General features: G+C 39.7%; 2 protein-coding genes across 2 annotated transcripts; both read left to right on the top strand.

The window, feature by feature from the left end:
* Positions 1 to 1,935: 1,935 nt before the first annotated feature.
* LOC113160616 (inward rectifier potassium channel 16-like) lies at positions 1,936 to 5,610 on the top strand. The gene is made up of 2 exons (XM_026357959.1): positions 1,936 to 2,056; positions 4,311 to 5,610. The coding sequence occupies exon 2, from the start codon at positions 4,328 to 4,330 to the stop codon at positions 5,480 to 5,482; it is 1,155 nt and encodes a 384-aa protein (XP_026213744.1). The 5' UTR covers positions 1,936 to 2,056; positions 4,311 to 4,327; the 3' UTR covers positions 5,483 to 5,610.
* Positions 5,611 to 6,526: 916 nt separating this feature from the next.
* On the top strand, positions 6,527 to 12,029 carry LOC113162512 (inward rectifier potassium channel 2-like). The gene is made up of 2 exons (XM_026360679.1): positions 6,527 to 6,684; positions 8,831 to 12,029. Exon 2 carries the CDS (start codon positions 9,086 to 9,088, stop codon positions 10,400 to 10,402), a length of 1,317 nt encoding a protein of 438 aa, XP_026216464.1. The 5' UTR covers positions 6,527 to 6,684; positions 8,831 to 9,085; the 3' UTR covers positions 10,403 to 12,029.
* The last annotated feature ends 9,393 nt before the right edge of the window (positions 12,030 to 21,422 follow it).

Genomic DNA, 21,422 nt, shown 5'->3' with positions numbered 1-21,422 from the left:
CGTGTCCCCTGGGAGAATGGTGATTAACACTTTGTTTTTACAGCTGAATTCAAATCTTATTGGTTGTTTTTGCCATTTGCATTGAAGGTTTCACTTACAAGGTTATAAAGTTCCGTAATATTTATTAAAATATCACAAGCTTAATTGCACTGCCACAATATGTATGTCTGTATTCATCTGTTGTTCAAGCTATTTTGAAGAGATATTGATTTAAATATCTGATCAATTAGGAAGATGTAGTTTGTGGTGATGGTTCTTTTTTATTATGTCCACCCAGCTGATCTCAATGAGGCTATGCTATGTAACAGAAGAGCCTTGTATACTCAGCATCTTTTCTGCTTCAGGTTTTATTAAGAAGATGCTACAAATCTTGCCTTACCTTTTTGTCTGGTACATAGATTCAAATACAAATCTAATATCCAGTCTATCTAAATTTGTTAACTTGTGTCTTCAAATGAATGCACATCTGCTATTATGAAGAAAAGGGAATTGTTTGTGGCTCCATGCTGGTGATAATCACAGCTGAAGCCATCATGTTTTCAGATTGTCTGTTCTGTCTGTACTTATGTGTCTGTCCATGCCATTCAGGAACACTTTGATGAATTATTTTAACTTTTGTGGGCAAAGGTCAAAAGACAAATCCACCGTGTTGTCATGTGCATCCCATTTTTGTAAATGTGATATGTCAGGAACACCTGGAGGAAATCTGGCACATTCACATCATAGATGAACTAATTAAAATATGAGTCTGGACAGACACTGGACACTCCTCTCTAAAAGTAGGTAGACTAAGGAAGACAACAGCAGTTGACCACAGAAACTTTGGGAGAGCTGTAAATAAAGATCCTCCTGTTAGTGACTTCAGCACCAACCTCCAGAGGGCAAGAGTGAAAGTATCACAATCTACTGTTCACAAAAGACTTAATGAACAAAAGTACGAAAGCTACAGCAGATGATGCAAACCACTCATTAGTAAGAAGAACAGGAAGGCCAGGCTGGACACAAAGTACAGAAATGAGCTTCAAACATTCAGGGACACAGTTTTATAGACTGATGAGATTTTACCAAAGTGATGTCAGTCTTCAGACTTAAACCCTATAGAGTGTTTTACTCACTAAAGAGGAGACTGTAGGGAGTAACCACCCAAAACAAACAACTAAAAGAGGCTGCAGTGAAAGCCTGGAAAAGCATCACAAAAGAAGAATCACAGACTTGATGCAGATATTGCAAGCAAAATGTTAAGTCTTATTCACTTTAATCTATTTTAATTTCCAATACATTTGCTCACATGAAGATCAATAAGCTGCCCTGTGCCTTCACCCTCTATAGTTTATGTACTTTGATAAAGGTGGTAATGGTGATTTCATTCTGTGTTTCACTTAATCATTACACTACTCACTCATTACTGCTTGTAAATGATAAACTGATGAAGTGCTCTTTTTCAAGGTTGTCACTCAAGAGGAATGTCTCTTATCTTTATCTTCACACATCCTATTGAAAAACCAACACACGTTGAATAAGGATTCAGAAGAGAGTATGCACATGCTCTATTTTTAAACACAGCAATGTGGTTTTTGTAATGTTGACCTCCCTCTAACAGCTTTGATTGCGTTTATGGTTGCAATAAACGTGTTTTAAAAGTTAATATGTTCAGATGTGAAACTGTGAGTTCTTTGTCCTTGCGCTGACAACATAAATTACTCTAATACATGGTTGCATAACTTATATTAACTTTTATATTATGCCTTTTATGATGTTATGCAACTTTAAAAAAACAACACACAGGTTCTCCTTCATTATCTGGAGCAAACAGTTAGAGGATTTTTTTTTTTGTCTTAAGGACTTTTAATATATTCCAGGATGCCCAGTAAGGTTTTAGAAGGAAGTGGTTTCTGTTGTGTCAGAACAAAATAACACTCGCTTCAGGACCAGACCGGCCCCCAAATGTCTGCAACCAGTTGAACTTGGAGGTTATTTCCACTGTTGCAGCACAAAAAGCCTGATGAACCAGAACTGATGGTCGCATGTCACACCTGCCTTAATTTTGATTTTGCAAGTAAGTTGAACATTAAAAATATGCATGCGTCTTATGGATTTGAAAATTTTTTTTACATTTTGATGGTATATTTCAGTTCAGTACTAGCTCATATAAGACTTTCGGGGAAAATACTACTTTTACAAAGTATTAAAAATGCTGATGAATAACAATAATAATATACAGAATACTAATTACTACTACTAGTGTTACTACTAGAATATCTTCTAATAGCTGTAACATCAGAAATATCTTATGATAAATAATATCTTAAGCTCATTTTGTTGTGCCATTAAGATAGACACCAGCATTTGCATGTGTATTCATTAGTAAAATGTTAACAGCGCTGTCATTTTTATTGGTCGAATTTGGGATTCATGTGGTGAAGAGTGGAGAGGTCCCGAATGACCTCTGTTACACACCTGATTCTGGCAACCTATTTTTGTACTTTTCAAGCCTCTCAGAATATAGAAGCTTAGTCAAGTATTCACCTACAATTTAAATGCAGGTTGACTTGGTAAACTGCTCTTTCTCTGTGCATTTCTGTCTCACTTATTTGTCAAATGCCATCACTACTTGCTCCAAAATGACAGTCTCATATTTGACCCGAAGACGAAAATCCTAATTGAACAATACATGAGATTATGTGAATTTAAAATCAGATTTTTTTCCTAACGTCATTAAAGTGTAGCTTTAGTTCATAAATATTTTTGTAGATAGAAATAAAAACAACTGTGATTTTTTTGAGCAGTTTTCCTCCTGATCTCTTCTGATGACATTTAAAGTAGTGTAGAATCTCATTTGAATTAGCATTAATCTGACTTCATCTTTGTTTCCTGAGTGCACTTGGCATTGTTGCATAAAAAACTATAAGTGACACAATTTACAGTAAAACGGGTTTGTTAAAGTGCACAATTAAACCAGAAAATGTGTAAAGTGTGAGTTCATGAGGGGCCATTTATCTTAAACTAAGATAAACATAAGATGTATGTCTCAAAGTGATTCCATTAAACTAACTGATTTCCTGCAAGGAAGGACATGCAGTAGCCAAAACCAACATATTGATCTGATGAAAACTCATTCTGCTGCATTGAAACATTGACTTGATAAAAAAAAAAAGTCATGACTTTGGTGTATTTAATGCGCTTCTGAAGAGAAGGTGGTGTGGTTAATGATTGACATTTAGGATAAGATTTTGGAATTGAAAGCTGTTGCAGGTGGCTGGAGGATAATAATTTACCCTCATAATGACAAAAATAGCTTAATAACTGCACCACACTGAGGTTGAGGCTTTGCTTAATTAACTGAGACGTACTTTGATGGGACTTGCAGTATACAGATACTGATTATGTGAACAATTACAGATATAAAAAAATAAATAAATACATTTTGATTGATAAAATCTGAAAGATGTTGGACACTAGCACCAAATGCATTGTAGTTTTCTAAAATACGTTTCATAGGACTCTTATCAAAAAGGCTTCTGTCTGCATGCTGCTTCCCTGCCATTGTTCTGGGTCACATCTGGAAGGCAACACACTTTGCCAAAACTCAAAACTAAAGAGATAAGCCTCAATGATTAAAAGAGGTTCTTACCCCCAGAGAAAATTGATTCTCTTTACCCAAAGTCGTAGTTAATCTGGTCAGATGGTTAGAACTAAATCTGTCTGGATCATCCTGGGCTGAAATCAATACCTGAACAAGACTGATAGACTTTTCTCTTCCCATAAACTCAGTGTAGGACAGAATTTATTTTTTCAATTTCCTTTAGATGTGTTTATAATGTAGGAGATACAACTGTAATTGCATATGCATTAGTTTGAACAGTTTAATTGTTCTAACTCTGTGTTTTTACTTAAGTATTTTAATTGTAACGAGCAGAAAAGGGAAAAATACTTCATATTTACTCCAGTGAACTTCACATTAAGACTAAAGTGAGCTTTTGGCAAAGCTGATTTGGACGGTGTCCAGACGCTAATGGAAATTCTGGTAAATAATTAACCAGTAAGAAACTCATGCTCTTCAAGTACATTTTTCACACCTAGAGCTGTTCAAACCATTTGCTCCTGATTGCCAGAGGTACAGAGTGACCTAGGCTGCTTGCTCAAACATGAAGGATCCAACTTAACAAACAAGTTAGAGCTTTTTGTATCTTAGTCACGTGTTAAATGCTGACGGCTCCTGTCCATGATGCATTATCCTTTTATTTGTCTTTAAAAATATGTACAACTGTCACCCGGTGTGCATTTGACAAATGATCTCTTTCTTTCTGCAGGATACTGAAAGGCCAAAATGAGCACAGAGAGGGGCGAGCAGGTTGCCATTGATACCTCTTACACTACAATTCACACTCTAGGTCGACAAAATGGAAATAAAGGTAGGCAACTACGCTACATGGAGGAAGACGGACGATTTCCTGTGGTTTTCCAGAAGTCCTCTGGAGACTGGATCCCATACCTAATGGACATCTTCACCACTCTGGTGGAGATTCGCTGGAGGGTGATGCTTCTCATCTTTTCCCTCTCGTACATTCTCACTTGGCTCTTTTTCGGTCTGTGGTACTGGCTCATCGCGTATGTACACGGAGATATTGACAATGCAGATAACAAGCCCTGTGTGGACAATGTTCGTGGCTTTACTGGAGCCTTTATGTTTTCAGTGGAGACCCAGGCAACGATTGGTTACGGGTACAGAGGGATAACTGAGAACTGTATTGTGGCCATTATTCTGGTGACGGTTCAAGATATATTTAGCTGCGTCTTAGACACTATTGTCATTGGTATTGTTGCTGCTAAAATGGCGTCTGCTCGTAAGAGAGCTCAGACAGTGGGTTTCAGCAAGAGCGCAGTAGTGAATCTTCGAGACAGGGTTCTGTGTCTGTCATGGCGACTTGGTGACTTCAGAGGTAATCACATCCTAGAAGGTGTCGCCAGGGCCCAGTTAATCCACTATGTGAAACAGCCACGTGGGTCTATTGTGATTTCATACAAGGACCTGGAAATCCAGAATCAGGACATTGTCCTTGCCACACCAGCCACTATTATTCACAAGCTCAAGCCAGGCAGCCCCCTTTACAGCTTGGGGCCTGACAAACTGCTTGGGGACAACTTCGAACTGGTTGTGTCTTTCACCTACACTGGAGACTCCACAGGTATACTCCACCAGACACGTGCATCCTACACAGCAGGAGACATCCGCTGGGGTCAGCGTTTCCAGGACATGTTGAAACTGGGCAAGAAGCACTACAAGGTGGACTATGCACTGTTCAATGAGACCACATGGGTGCCAGTGCCCATGCTCAGTGCGGAGCAGTATGAAAAAAGGAGGCATCCTGCAGAGGGCAGTCAGTTCCACGGTCAAGTCTTAACATCAGTGATGAGAAATCGACAGACTTACCAGGTGAACTCTGACATCACTGAAGAGGTGATGCAGCAAACCTATTTATAACTGAAACAACTAAATAAATACACTTCCGTTACTGGTGGATGGTTTTTAATGAAAGTCTGATAACATATGCTTTTGTAAATATGTGTATATGGAGATAATGTTTAATGCTTCAAATAAATAAAGTGCATAACCACACATATGCTTTAACACAAAAAATGAAGTTGCCCATAAAAAGGTGTGTTCCCTGCGTAATTCTATTTTCTAAGATGACACTGGAGCATCAGTTTTGTTCATTCTCTTTGCAGCTCTACACTGACACCCTGTGTTCACCGAGTACAATCAACACCAATCCAGAGATGAAAAGTGTTTTCCACAATGCAGCTTCGTCACAGCAGAGGTGGTGCAGCAGAAGTAGAAATGCACGTACTCGCCTAAAGAGTACTAGTATTTAGTAGACAAACCACTTTAAATTCTTTACTTAAGTTGAAGTACTTGTGCAATTTACTAAAATCTTCAAGTACAAACCTTGGCCTTCACTAATAAATCAACGTATTTTAATTTGATGCTGTTAACATGCTGATCATAAATGTGTGAGTCTGGCCCCTGATGGGTTCAACAAACTCTTCAATGTGAAAATTACAGTAAAGAAATCTTTGAGTAATACATGCAGCAGCTAGTGAAGCTGTAGCTGATTTTAAAATGTTACCTTTTAAATAACTGGTCCTGACAGCTAGTAACTGTTGTTAGTTATATGTGCAACATAGGGAGAATTTTTTTTTTATTAGGCAGAAAGGGATAAATAGAAATCCCTGTATAAATATAAATCCATTGTAAGTAGTTTACAAGTAGTAGGTCTAATCTATTATTTATATTAAACCAACGCGTGTTTTCAGTGTGAGCGCCATGTTTCAGCGTCCCCACGAACAGCAGGAGGTTTGATTCCTCTCTTTCCACTCCGACAGATCATTTAAACCTCCACATGGGCTCAGCCCGTCCAGCAGGCGCTGAGACTTTCCATTGGACCTCCCTGCGACAGGGGCGGGGCCGGGCACGCGTATTTTTAAAGTCTGTCACTACAATGACAGATATCTTCTTCCTCACTGTTGCTGGAGAGGGATATGGCAGAACTAACAACAACATACGATAAATTAAGATAAAATAAAGAAGAAGCAATCAGAAAAAGATTAAAAGTGTGGATTTCTGGCGCGTATGGAAAATATAACAGCGAGATAACATCTGATTTACACTGCGAGGACCAATAGGTAGGTAGAATAAACCTTCATATCAGTCTGCAACAAGTCAACGCTAAAAGCTTAAACGCCACGTTTTGTTGTCCATTAATACTAAATTGATTGTAACTTTGTTTTCAATTGCGCCATTTTTACCTTTTAGATAATATAAGTATTATTATTATTATTATTATTATTATTATTATTATTATTATTATTATTATTATTATTATTATTGTGAGACATTGGATACTGCAAGATGAGAACTGGATGATCTGCCTTGCTCCTGTCCTTGATTTGAACTCTAACTGTGTTTTGTAGTTCTTTTCTAAATCCTGTAAACACAAAACAAACAAACACAAAAATGTACACATAAACAAGATTAATATAAAATTTGTTACTTTACTTAAACATGTATACATATATATATACATATATACTCTTATAAAACCACCAACATACGTATGTATGAGAACCTACACTTAGGCTACTTTGCCACAGTTATTGATTTGTGTAATAAAAAAAAATAGAGCAGCTTTATGTAACTAGTTTCCATCTGCTTCAGCTGCTGGATCTAATTGAGAACACATGCAAAACAAACAATCACAGGTTGTTTGGTGTCTGGGAGCGTTGGTTTGTCACCATGTACCAGCCAGTAGTTTCAGGTGATGTGAGATGGTGAGCAGGTAAATTCTCAGAGGCATTTGCAAAGATATGAAGGAAGAGAGAGGGTCCTCCGTTTGTAATGCATCCTGTGTCAGTGCATAAAAAAGTTACAGATTTTACTTTGCACTGCACCCATACACAGCTGAGAGTGAGCTGTTGATGTAAAAGTATCAAATACTCTCTCAATTGTGTTACTGCTCTCTTATTTACCCCTTTCCAGTTATTTAGTAGAACTTCTAAATAACTGTGAATGTTGCAGTTTAATCAGAAAAGTTTGGCACTTGAAAAATGAATATGGCATTTTCAATATATAAAATCAATGACATCCATTAAGATTCTTTAGCATGTTTTGAACTGTCAGTCAATAGTTTGCGTGACAGGTCAACTCAACACTGACATCATTTGTCACAAGCAAAGCATGCTGGGGGATTTTGGACCACTGCACATCTTATCTCACATTACTTTTGGCCAATTTTAGAACAAAACAATATTTTGAGAAAAAGATCAAATGAATTGCAGTATGTTAACAAAAAAATCTCCCCTCATTGACAAACGCTTTTAAATGTTTTAAAAGAAGAGGAGCGCTTGTTTTCAGTGTATCTGCTGCTCATTCATTTGCTCATGCATTCATTCATTTGTCGAGTTATTTCTGGCACCTTTTTCTGGACTTTGACACGGCAGTGACAGTCAGATGAGACAGCTTCAAAAGTGGAGGTGGGGAGTTGTTTTGGCACTAGCAGAGCATGTCTGGCTGACCATGGCCTTTTGTAGCCTGTGGTGTTGGATTTTAATGGACCTTTCAGGCCACACACACCAAGTCAATATCTTTTCTAATTTAGCTGCCCTCATTGCTCTATTACATATGATGCAAGGTTACTGCTGCTTTCAGAGAAAGTCACCCATCCTCTTTGAAATGCTGCAAGGTTCATTTAATCCTATTACATGGCCTGGTGGTGTTACTGGTAACTCTAAATTAGTTTTGGACATGCGCATGCATGTCTTAATTTTGACTGTACACTTACATGGAATGTAATAATTAGTGAACAGGTTTTAAATATCCCACGTCATAACTTTGTGCAAAGTATTCTTACTGATGTCTGCAAAGAGTTTAGAGATAGAACTGTGAGGAGCTGCTATCTGGACTGTATATTTATTTCAGAGGCTCAAAGAATTAACACAAACTTGATCTGTAATTTGACTCAGCTCCCCATGGATTGAACTACTTAATACATACTTGTTCTACATTAGGCAAAGTAAACATCCTTTCCCACTTTTATTCGCTATCAAAGTGCTGGAGCTATATATTTTTTGTGTATTATTGATCATGCACAAACAACGCCTTTCATGTGCTTATTTTCTGCATTGCATACAGTTTTTGCCTCTGTATGCAAGAATTGCGTGTGTACAGGACTTGATTTACACAAGGGTTAACCACAAACTGACATTTGCTCTTCCTGTCATTCCTGTCAATTAGTTTAAAGTTCTGTTTTCTCTCTGTCTGTTATTTCCACAGTCTACTTCACTGATGAGGTCCAAAGCAGCTGTCAGGGAGGACTGACCAGTCCTCAACATAGGTGCACACTGAGCTGTCGCCTGTAGAAGCACAGTCCCTGTTTCCCTTGTTCCCTGCAGGACCTGGTCCTGTAGTTCAGATTTTTTTGCCTGAACTTGTCCCCTTGATCATTTAAAACTGTTTCTCCAACGCTTCTACCAAAAACTTAGACTGTTTTCCAAAGCAGATTCGGCCCAGCCCTCCCAGGCGGAAGCAATGGGGAGTGTGCGAAGCCACCGCTACAGCATTGTGTCCTCTGAGGAAGATGGCATGAAGCTGGCTGCTATCGCTGTCCCGAACGGCTACGGAAATGGCAACGTCAACAAGGTGCACACAGAGCACCAACCTCAGAGCCGCTTTGTCAGCAAGGATGGCCACTGCAATGTGCAGTTTATCAATATGAGCGAGAAAGGCCAGCGATACCTGGCAGATATCTTCACCACCTGTGTGGACATTCGCTGGCGCTGGATGCTGCTCATATTCTGCCTTTCTTTCCTGCTGTCATGGTTGTTTTTTGGCCTTGTCTTCTGGTTAGTGGCCCTCTCTTATGGTGACCTGGAGAATGAGACTCAGATATGTGTTTCCAATGTGGACAGCTTCACTGCTGCTTTCCTCTTCTCAGTGGAGACCCAAACCACAATTGGCTATGGCTACCGCTATGTGACTGAGGACTGTCCTGTTGCTGTCTTCATGGTTGTCTTTCAAAGCATTGTAGGGTGCATCATTGATGCGTTCATCATTGGTGCTGTCATGGCTAAGATGGCCAAACCTAAAAAGAGAAACGAGACTCTGGTGTTCAGCCACTATGCCACAGTGGCCATGAGGGACGGTAAACTTTGCCTAATGTGGCGTGTTGGAAACCTGCGGAAGAGTCACCTGGTGGAGGCCCATGTCAGGGCACAGCTCCTCAAGTCCCGCACCACCGTAGAGGGAGAGTTCATCCCCCTGGACCAGGTCGATATTGACGTCGGCTTCGACAGTGGCATTGACAGAATCTTTCTGGTGTCTCCAATTACTATTGTGCATGAGATTGATGAGGACAGTCCATTCTATGAGATGAGTAAACAGGAGTTAGAGACGTCAGAGTTTGAGATCGTAGTGATTCTGGAGGGCATGGTTGAAGCTACAGCCATGACTACTCAGTGTCGGAGCTCGTACGTGGCCAGCGAGATCCTCTGGGGTTACCGCTTCGAGCCCGTGCTCTTTGAGGAAAAGAACTACTACAAAGTGGACTACTCTCGCTTTGACAACACCTATGAGGTGCCCAGCACACCCCATTGTAGTGCCAGGGAACTAGCTGAGAAGAAGTCCAATGGTTCCAGCTCAAGGAACTCCTTTTGTTACGAGAACGAGGTGGCCTTGGAAAAAGTTGAGATGGAAGAGGAGTTTGAGGACGAGGATAACAGGCAGATAAATGGGGTTGAGGTTGGTGCACTTAAAGACACGAGCACAGATGTGGTGCCAAACTCTGAATGCAATCTGGACTCCTTGCCTATAGAAGCTAGACCTTTGACGGCTGAATCAGAAATATAACCACAGGGATAAAAAAAAAAAAAGGGTATGGTAAAGTTTGCTTTACCTTTAGTCCTCATTGCTGTTGTTGATAAAATATGGCATTTTGAAATTCTCTATGCAGAAGCTCACGCACAAGACACCAAGGAAACACAAACGTGATATATTGAATATGGTGAACTAGTGGTGGCACGGAGCTACAGGGAAACTACTGAGTTGAATGCCCCCACTTAAACACTGTGCAGTACACCCTTATATATTGAATAAAATTAAATGAAATCTGAAGATATTTAGATGCCAACCTTAAATTTAGACATTTTTAAAATTACTTTCATTTCAAGAAACTAGTTTGAACGTCTACTATCAACATTTTGACAAATTGCACAACCAACTGCACAAAAAAGGCAACTGTTTGTTAATGAGCTGGTCTCTTAGCAAAGTATATTTATACTTGGTCATGTGGTGTACTTGCTGTGTTCCCTTGGCATGAGGTAGAAAAGATATTTTGAGGTTTGAGTACATTATGATCCTTGACCTATCATCCTGCCATAAGTGTAGCATCTTTTGCAGTGTGCATCTTAACTTAAAGGTTTCAGTGTTGATGGAGGTTTGGCTTCAACTCAGCCCACACAGCATTAGATGTCACGCAAAGAAGAATCACTGGATCAGCGGTGATCCATTGTGCAGTACACTGCCACTTCTTGCAGGTCTTCATGTTCTAATGTGCAATACAGTTTAGTGGTAGCAGCTCGAAAGCTCGACCCTAAGCCGAGGTGATGAATGTCGATACTGTAAGTGCTGCTAAGTTACATATTATATGTTTAGAGAGAAATCTAGGAGCCAAAATGTATTATTTATCTTTTACAGTATCCGTTTTAAAGATGCAGATACAGCCTATGATGCACTTTTTAGATGTAGGCAAACATGATGGTGTCAGTGTGCTTTCCAAAGTTTTAGTGCACTTTCTTCCTCACCAGAGAACCTCCCCACAATAACAGCACAAGCTTGTTTTATTATCCAAAGCCCAACGTGTACATATATATAAGAGACAACTGTGAGTCATCTGTTAGTTGTTGATTTGACACCTGAACTTTTCCTCATCTAACGATGTTTGGCCAGTGAAACATTGAATTATTTCAATTGAGTTTTATGTAGTAGCCTGTTGTTTATATTAACATCAGTGTTTTTGGCATGACACGCAGAATTTGGGCACATCGTAGGTAACCCTCTCACTTCACCAGTGCGGGTCTTATCACTTCTGAATGTGCCCTCGCTTTGTCTTATTATAGATTAGTTCCACTCAGTAATATTTCAGTGACAATCACAAATCCAGAATGCAGGTAGTACACCTGACTTCAGTCTTACACAAGATTGAGCTTTAATATTAATGTCTTTTCTAACTATTATCCTCTGTGTTGTTCTGACACATAAGGTCAGTGGAAGCTGCGACACTGTGCTGCTTCTCTGGAAAAGGAAGTCTATTAAAACACTTTATCTGTTCTAACATTGACACGTCTCCTGTCTTAGGTCTTTATTTTTCTACCAGGGTCTTCCCACACTCCTGCACAAACCAGAGATTGTACAGATTTTTTTTTATATTTTGTAAATTGTAATGCAAATACTGTATATTGACATTGCAGTTGTTGAAAACTGTCCTTTTTTCAATAAAACATTTTGAAAAAATCATTATGTAGTTGATGTGATGTCTCTTTCAACTGATGATACTGTGACGTCTATGACCTATGAACTGAGTAGCAACTATTAGCCATAGTGTGTGTGTGTGTGTAACATGTGTTTACATAAGCTGTGCAGTGCATCTGCAATCTATAGAGTTTTTCCAAGCATTTGCATTTTGACCCAGAATATGTGACATCTGGAGCTGGTGCGCAGAGGCCTGCTTGACTGTTTTAGCTGTGGACACACATGCTGCTCCTCTAATTTGGAACTGTGGCCCAAATTCCACACTGCTAGCTGTCAGAGCTCACACCATCATTTACTATAATTCACCATACTGACGCACTCCAGTTCTGCGAAAGTCCCCCGAGACCCCATGCTATATCAGTCAACTCCACTGGAAGTCATTTTCAGTGACAGCAATGGAAGGAATGCTTCATCCCGTTTTCCCAATCTCTTTCAGTAAACTGTGGAAAATAAGGGTATTCTGCTGCGAAGAGTGTCTAGAAGAACGTGTTAATGTGTATAATTAGCTACAGCTATACAGCGCTGTAGGATTTCTTAAAGCTGCGATATTTAAATGAAAACAAGTAAAACATGAACTCCCAAATCAGGCCCGGCTTTTTAAATCCAATTGTCTTTTAGAGTGGACATGAGTATGAGTATTTCCAATAGAAATAATGTATCTGGTGATGTGATCTGTCTACAAAGCACATGGACACACACGTTGCATAACAAAACCAATGGTCTCCAGATTAATCCAGCATAAACATGCATAAAGCACAATAAAGCAATAGAGGTGGTCAATATGGTGGGAACACACATGAATTAGTGTTTGTAGTTTGACACATCTGTCAGCAAATTTAGTTAGTTTCCATCAACAGCTGCATTCTGTCAGCATGAGACGTAGTCGAGGGGATATATTGATCAGACACATCCGCAGGGAGGCAGTGAGCCGGTTTGATCTGGTTCTACATAGGAAGTTGGTGCTGCCTCTGGGCTTTTTCCACATTATCCAATGAAATTGCCAGAAAGCTCTGGCTTGGAGTGAAAATTAGAACTGTCCCTTTTCCGTTTGCGAAATTTCAATTAATTCTCATTAAGTCTGTGTCTCACTGACAAACCTTTTCTGCTTTTAGACTATTCTGAACCCTGAAGTGACATTTGTTAAATGACTTTTTTAGATTATTTAAATCTAACTTCCTTTAAAAAAAAAAAAAAACATTTCAGCAACATCACACCTAAAACTTTTGAAAACCTCTGCAGCGACATTTGACCAAGCAGGATGATGACTGTTCAGTTCGTGCTGGCTACACTGTTTGAAAGAAATTGACAGGCAGCACTGGCCAGAGAACCCTTGTCAATGTTGATAATGACGTCTCTCTGGCGAATTCCCCTCAGCTGGCTTATCAGCAGGCTTGACCTTCAGATTAGATAGGGTGAACATAAACATAAACAGTTTCCCAGCAGAGTAAAGCAACATACAGTACTGTGTGATGTATAGCATTTGATTTATCTGTTTAATACTAAAAAAAGGTAAGGTCTTTGAAAGAAAGTGTAAGGAAAAGTAAAGCAGTCTTAAAGACTTCTTAGGAGTAGGAGCAGACTCTGACACTGAAAAAGTGGTGCAATAATCTTAAGTAAAACTACAGTGGCAGTGACGTTTACAGATTTGTAACCATTCAGTCAACATGACTTATTGCCGCAACAAATCTGAAAGTAGGACAGACTATGCAGACGGCAAACTTTTCTCTGTAGATGAAAGCTTATACAAGTCTGAGGGATGAGCTTGATGGTGGTTTTGACAAGGATATAACTCATGCATTGTGTTGTCTTCGTAGCAATGCTGTAATTAACAGCCTGCTGAAATGTGTGAGGTGGTACTGTGAGGTCGCCAAGAATGCCACAGCATTAAGAAGTTGTTGTTATTAATTTTGGCATTGTCAAATGCAGCCCAGTGTCTTCCTGAAGTGCAGTGGAATAAAAATAAAATAAAAATAGTTAGAATAAACAATAGTTTTGATGACTTGGCAATAGCATGCAGCTTCTGGTGCAGTTGACAGTGCACCACAGCCCTATGTCAGCCTGTCAGTCAATGAGGCCGTGGCTGATGATTGATGAACTCTTGTAGCACAGGGGACGTAATACTGACACTCACCTGTCATCTTTTAAAATACAACCTGAGGGGTGACCATGTTGCCGTCCATGACATCATATGTTTCAATGCTGCAGAAGCCCAATAATCAAAGCTGAAGTCAGCTGTGTCATTCAAGAGAAGTTTAGAAATGATCCAAATACTGAGCCTGATCTGGCTGTCGGAGAACTTGGCTCAGATTTGGAAAAGTTTACATGTAACTTCAGCATAGGGGAAAAAAGTGTTTCCCTAAACAGCCAACAGCTGACACGCTGGGAGCTGTGTGTTTATGTTTGTGTGAAGAGGATTCCTAACTAGTGGCAGTAAAATCCCCGTCATCATCTCACCCCTCTCATCATATCGTGGTATTCCAACTCTTCTTGTGTTATACAGTCTGCAGTCTTACTAATTTTAATTATTTTTATCTGTCACATTAGTTGTCTATGGGACATGCATCAAAAATATTTGGTAAATTTGATGTTGAATTTGTGTCTTTCAAATTGCACTCAAATTATTTCAATGATCAGCATCTTTATTAAAAATCTGTACTTCCTTGGCCTGTTTTGCTCGTATGATTTTCTCCTCTTACCTTTAATAACCTCACACATGCACACAAACACGCACACCCTTATGCGCTCACACCTGCTGACACTCATTTTGGCTCTATATTTGACAGCTGAGTGTCTCATGACACTCAGGGGAGGAACAGGAGAATCCAGCAGGTACAATATGTTGGACCGGATTCAGGTTTTTTCCATGCCCCAAGCCTGCTGAAAGACAATATGTATATTTATTCACTGTGGGTGTGTCTGGTCAGTCAAACTGCAACAAAAATGCATTTGGCACATAGCAACTCACATGCAGTTGTGAGTTTGTCTATTTGTGCACTTTATTACCTTACTGCCAATGTTTTGGTTTCCCCTTTCCCCTGTAAATATATCCACATTTACATGTCTCAAATAGTTTTTCTTCATATTACTGAGGCAAAACGCATTCACAGTCAAAGCTGGTTGTGTATTTATGCTGCTGACCTTTATCCTTCTGGCTCTGGCTCTGCTGTCCTTGACAAATACATCCAGAGCCAGGAAACAAAAACGATACCGACTTTATTCTCATTGTTGGCTCTTGACCAGTAGCACCTTGAACTGAAAGGACTTGGCTTTGTGTAGCATTGTACTTTGTTGCCTACATGGAGGTACATCAGTGAGTGACCCAAAACACTGAACACAAAGCCTCCCTGAGCTCTATCAATTATGCCTGCGTCCATAACATCAAGCCGGCAAAATTGAACGACAACAATATGGATCTATCAGCAGAAAACTAACAATTACAAATGACATATCACCAGTATTACAATGAGTATGTAAAACCTCTTTTTCTGCCACTGCATATGCATAATCTTTCTGCAAAAACACAGGCTGAAGTCTGGAAAGTAAAAATCAAAATCACAAGTGATTTCAAAGATGGACAATTGAGGACAAGGGTTATTTGAGATGGGGCTGTTCATGCACAGCTGAGGAGACACAGATACCTTTGAACCATATCCAGCCCTCCAGTGATAAAGGTTACCACCAAAATGGTCTTGCCAGTCAGTCACTATGTTTGTACTCTGTAGACCACCAACTGCCACTGTAAATCCCAGACAGCTTATTTATGACTGTTGATATCAGCCAAATAGGCAAACGGTCTTGGCTAATGCTAATGATATTTGATTATTTTCCACCTGTTTTTGTGTCCTTCATTGCTGCTGGCTTCATGTTCAAAGAACTTAACAAATCCCCGTTATTTTTGTGAATGGGGATGATATCTTTCCACTGAATGCCAGAAGTCTCTGGCGACCTACACCTAAAACAGCCAAGAAGGCCAATAACCAGGATGACATCTGTCCGATATGAAAAATCTTAAAAACACTTATCACTATGAAATTTCAGTCATGGTCTCCCAAGGCTGAACATGAACATATTTTATGTCACAGTGTCGTATCATCTCAGCATAGTCATTTTGGGAATATAAGCGCGGTTGTTTGTATTCAGGCCAGAGTGTAGTGCTTTTAAAATGTGTCTGTAAACTCTTAATTAGCCTTTCACGATCCCATCAATGTTGCAGATGCACAATGCTAAAGTCACTGGACAACAAAGCATCCAGTTGAGATTTGTCAACCAACTAGAAAATAGCTTTCCATTGACAAACATATTGCACTTGTTTCTATAAAACACAGGGAAAACTGACATTAAATTAATTTGATCCTCGTCCATATTAGAGATCCATTTATAATACATGGGTTTTCATTGATGCATTAATTCTTTAAATACCAGTACCTATCGATTTTTATATTACTCAATGGGAGCTTGGAAGCTGCATCAGCAATTTAGATCACACCGGACGCTTGTTAGCATCATGTAAAAGAGGTGTCAAATCATGATAGTCACCTCATCCGGCACCTGTTAATCATGGGAGAAAGAGAAAGTGGGCAACAGCAGCACACACATTCAGAACAGGGGCATAAGGCGAAGCGAATGTGATCATCCTCCCCCCTTCCTTTGGATTTAATTCACACGAAACAAGATTAGAGGATCCAATCAGTGGTGACATTGAGCCTGGCACCCAGTGGAATGGGACACGAGGGTGGTGTAATCATCCCCACTACTCTTCTCTGCTGCAGCAAGCCAATCAAATCCCCTCCAGACAAAGCAGATGGTCGAAATTATCTTCTCCCTTTTCAAACTGAGATTATTCCCCCAACTTCAGACCTCTTGGGTTGATGTTTACTGCCACAGTGAAATTTTCGACATTTCGCTGTGGGATGCTGAATTTCCCATGTACTAAAATGTACAGCAATGTATATTATGTGCTGCATATACAAACTTCCAAACCATGTAAATATTAAGCTAAGAATGAGAATTTCCATTTCTAAATATTGGGAACACTGCAACATTTGACCTTAAAACCACAAAAACAGTTTAACTGCATTTTTCTATTAAATTAAATTTTACAGGCTAATAAGTAAAACAGCTATTCCATTCTAAAAATAGCAAGTAATTTCTTCATTCTACTCAGAATACAATCTCTCCCAACAAGAAGATTATTCCTTACGTCACAACACAATTTTCTCCCCTGTCCTCAGATTAGAGAGGTGGCTTATACTTGGTTTAAGCAGGTCTGCCAGAAAGACAGAAGAAAAACAATGCAGCACCAACTCTACAGAAAATGGCAAATGAATGGTCCTCAGGGGAAAGAGAGAGCTGGAGAAAGGTTGACAGGATGGTCAAAAAGTCTACTGATCATACAGAAACACACAGCTTTAGGGCACACATTACAGTATCATTACCAGTCTTAATAAATTAAATGCAATCGGATGGATCTGCAATATACACCTAAATCAGTGCCTTAAAATAACAGCAGTTGTATACCAAGTGTAATATGGATCAGCAAAAACAAACTATTTATTCAGGCATGGTACCAAAGTAAAGGCCAGTTCTCCAGAGTGATCTAATTAATGTGGTCAACATGAACCACAAGTGTAACAGAAGCCACCTCTACCCCAGTGGAGCACTGAAAACAGGGTAAGTTTTCCACATCCATTGAGAGAACAAGTAACAGGAGAGGAGTAACACGCCACCTAAGAATGTCTGTGCACCAGCGAGGGGGCTCAGTGTTACAAGTGGGAGCTCAAGTATTCAATGAATGTTGTGTTCTGATCTCTTGACTGTCCTTACTTACAACAAGAGACAAGCAGCACGAGGACCCGGCAATTAAAAGTCAAGCTGCTGATATCAAGTTATGGAGAATGACACAGTTGAAGTTGGAATAAAGGAGATTACCGGTGCCTGAAATGTCTGTGAAAGCCATTCACGTACCGTGCTGTGACTCTGTGTGCATGTGCATGTGATGCTCTGCACTGTTTTTGCCAACTTGAAAGATTACCCCCCCCAAAAAAAGGAGACACAGCACATTTGACATCATCCCTTTCCCAGAAGCCAGGATTATTTGTGTCATTTAAATATTGGCAGACTTGGAAATAATCTGGACAAAGGTAAAATGGTTGGCCATGTCTATTTCAAGAACAATACGTCATCCCATTCATGAGGGACAATTACTTTCCATCGCTTAAAAGAAAAAGAAAGAAAGAGTGAATGGGGCATGTTGGGGCATATAGATAATAATCACTCTCCAGTGAATCTTGTAAGCAACACGCTAGCTGGCTCTGTTTCTGCAAGTGAATCATAGGATTGTATATATAATAGTAACAGTATAGTAACAATAAATGTACAAAAACATCCACAGGGGGACAGTTTCATGATCAGATCAGGGTTTGACGCATAGAGAAGACTAGGAGAGGTTTATAAAGTGTCAGGGGTCTGGTTCTTTTTTTAATTCTGGCTGTTTTGCATTAACAAGCACCGACTTGCAGTGAGACAGCCTCGATGAGAAGCGTCTCTCTACACTCGCTGTCACTGGGGACGAGCATGTTTCCATTAAGACAGCTTGGCTCCGAACGCATCGGCCCTCCTTCAGGAAAACAACGCGCGTTACGAGGGCGCTACTCCTTTTCACTTTTCCTGCCATCTGGTGCCAGCTTCACCCCCCACCATGAAAAAAACCAGGGTGGGGTTGTGTGATGGCAACAAAGAAAACACTCATTTGCTGATTTCACTCCAGTGTCAACAGTAGCAGGTGTGCAGAGGCTGGAGAGATAATTACTAAATGTGATATGACCTGAGGAAGGATCTTATCATTTCAATATGGAAACTACTGAGAGCAGACACATTACAGTATGCTGAGGATAAAATCACACACGCACACCTATACACACGAGATTGGTTGAGAAAATCAAAACTCTGAGATTGCCCCATGTGATTAGTGGTACAGTAGCTCTATGTATGGAGCAGAGACAAATGCTGGACAAGTCAGCATATACATGTGTGTTGGAACAGTGGCAGGCAGAGAGCGTTACTAGTTGTTAGTGTCGACCCATAACAAGTAAGAAAAAGTAGGTAATAGATAAAAACATTTAAGAATTAAGGAAGTAAGAAAAATACAATCACCAAATGGTTGAGTTGAGTTCAAGGATTCATAGCTGCGAACTAAACAGTCAAATCACTTTTTCCTAAGCGTTATTTTAAGGAATATTATTCTCTGATATAATAACAACTGGTCGGGAGATCGAGAACAGTATGTTGAATGGGATTCATTCAACAGTGCCTCAGTCACAGCATTGCAGATAGTTTCAGCAACTTGTTTACATACATTTATTTACGCTGTTCGAGAACGCTCGAGCAGGTTGCGTTGCAGTCGGAGCAGTATGCAGTCTCTCTGCTCATTTACCCAGCTGCCAACCACAACACAACTGGTGGATCAATAGATACTTGTCAGTAATGCTGGAGGACATCAATGGAAACACGTAAACACATTTATGTAATCATGTGAATAGCAGGTAAAAAAAAACAAAAAGAAAAACTTCTCCCTCCTTTTGCTCTGACTGAAAAATGAAACCCTTGAATATAAAATAGTTTGGAATCAAATTCCACTGGTTATGCAAAAAAAAAAGTAAATAAATAAATAAAAATAACTGAGTAAAGTGTCATCACTGAGGTTATTTGACCAGATTTAGCTGACAGTTCTGCCTTCAACTGTTTGACAGGAGAGGGTTGCCTCGCTGCAGCTGTTCCACTTGTTGACATCAGCTCGCAGCACTTCTTCTCCAGCAGTGAATGCGGCGATATTACGTTTCACTTTCTTTGCCGGTGTCTGGTTTTAAATAGATAGAATGAAAAAAAAAAAAAAAAAAAAAAACGCAGTAAACAACACATGACCTCCTTGTTCGGCATCTTGTGAATGTTGAAACTTTAATTATTACCTCTGATATATAATTATGATCTCTATTAATGTTCCATACTGAATAAGGTGGCTTGACTAAACATAACAGAGTCATGTGAGTTTAATTTGCCAAAATGGGTGCTACTCGCTTCTTCTGCTTCTGCTGCTCGCTCATCTGCTTTGGCAGCGTTCTTTTCACTAAAACCACAAGCTGGCACAATAACACATGAGATGATTTACAACACCCAATCAGTGCAGGAGTTGCATCTGTGAAAGAGTACAAAGAACCTCTCTAACATTTAGGAAGTTTGATCATAGTTTGTTTCATGAGAAGTGTTGAGCACAAATATTTGCTTTTATATGGTTACATCAGCTTATTCTCACACACACACACACACACACACACACATACACTGACTCATCTCCTGTCAGGGTACGATTTGGCATTGTGATCTGTGATGAATGCTTGCCACCGGTGTGTCAGAGTTTAATTACAACATACTTAATCCAGGCTTAACTATCAAACCTATCCAGGTATCGCCTTCCACTTAAGAGAGAACCGCTAACGTTCCCATTTGTTTAAGCAAAAAAAAAAAAAACAAGTAAACTGCTGTACTTGCTCGTCAAGTGCTGCATTTCCAGCGAATTGAGAAGACTTTAAAGTCATTTACAAAAGGCAGCTACCTAAGTAAGAAATCTCCCTCCCGTCCACTCCTAATCCAGGATGACGTTTACTATTTCTATTCAATGCTTTATCCAGCTCTGGCCTTACATTTGATACACAGCACTCTGACCTTACATCTGATGCCGTGAGTTGAGCTGAGTCATATCTGTAATCCTCATTGCCAACTGGGTTAAGAAGTCTGGGAAGCTAAAAGAAATACAGTGGTAGACATTTCCAAGCCACTGGCCCTTTATATTCTCAAATGTTTCACCAAAATGCAATTATGTAATTGCAGCATCCTGTACAAGTCCCTCTGAGACATTTGCTTTCTTGTCCGCTTTGTCGCCCAAGCCTTTGAATACAGAGAGCACAGAACTCCCCTCAAGGTTTTTCATAGAAGGCAGCATGTTTACCTCAAACGTTGCAGAAGTACATGTCGGGTCACACTAGCATTATATCACTGGCACTGCATGAAAACGTTGATGTATTTGAACATCCACACTATGATGGAGCTCATTTGAGCGCTCTCCTCCATGTCATGATCAAATTACTATGGCTCGATAAACTTGAATGTACCCTTCAGTTGTGGAAATTAAGAATATAAATGTACTCATATATATATATATATATATATATTGGTCTGTACTGAGACTACTGAAGACACGCACTTCTTTAACCCCTCCAGACACAGACTCATGATGCAATAGGAGCCCATCCAAAGCACAGCATGTTGCATAAGGATGTGCATGCTC

Source organism: Anabas testudineus, chromosome 8, assembly GCF_900324465.2.
Source record: "Anabas testudineus chromosome 8, fAnaTes1.2, whole genome shotgun sequence".
Taxonomy (NCBI): Eukaryota; Metazoa; Chordata; class Actinopteri; order Anabantiformes; family Anabantidae; genus Anabas; species Anabas testudineus.
This window is presented reverse-complemented; position numbering and strand designations above follow the sequence as displayed.

Excerpts from the sequence above, each read along its gene's own strand:
- LOC113160616 (XM_026357959.1), top strand. The coding sequence starts at position 4,328 with ATGAGCACAGAGAGGGGCGAGCAGGTTGCCATTGATACCTCTTACACT.
- LOC113162512 (XM_026360679.1), top strand. The coding sequence starts at position 9,086 with ATGGGGAGTGTGCGAAGCCACCGCTACAGCATTGTGTCCTCTGAGGAA.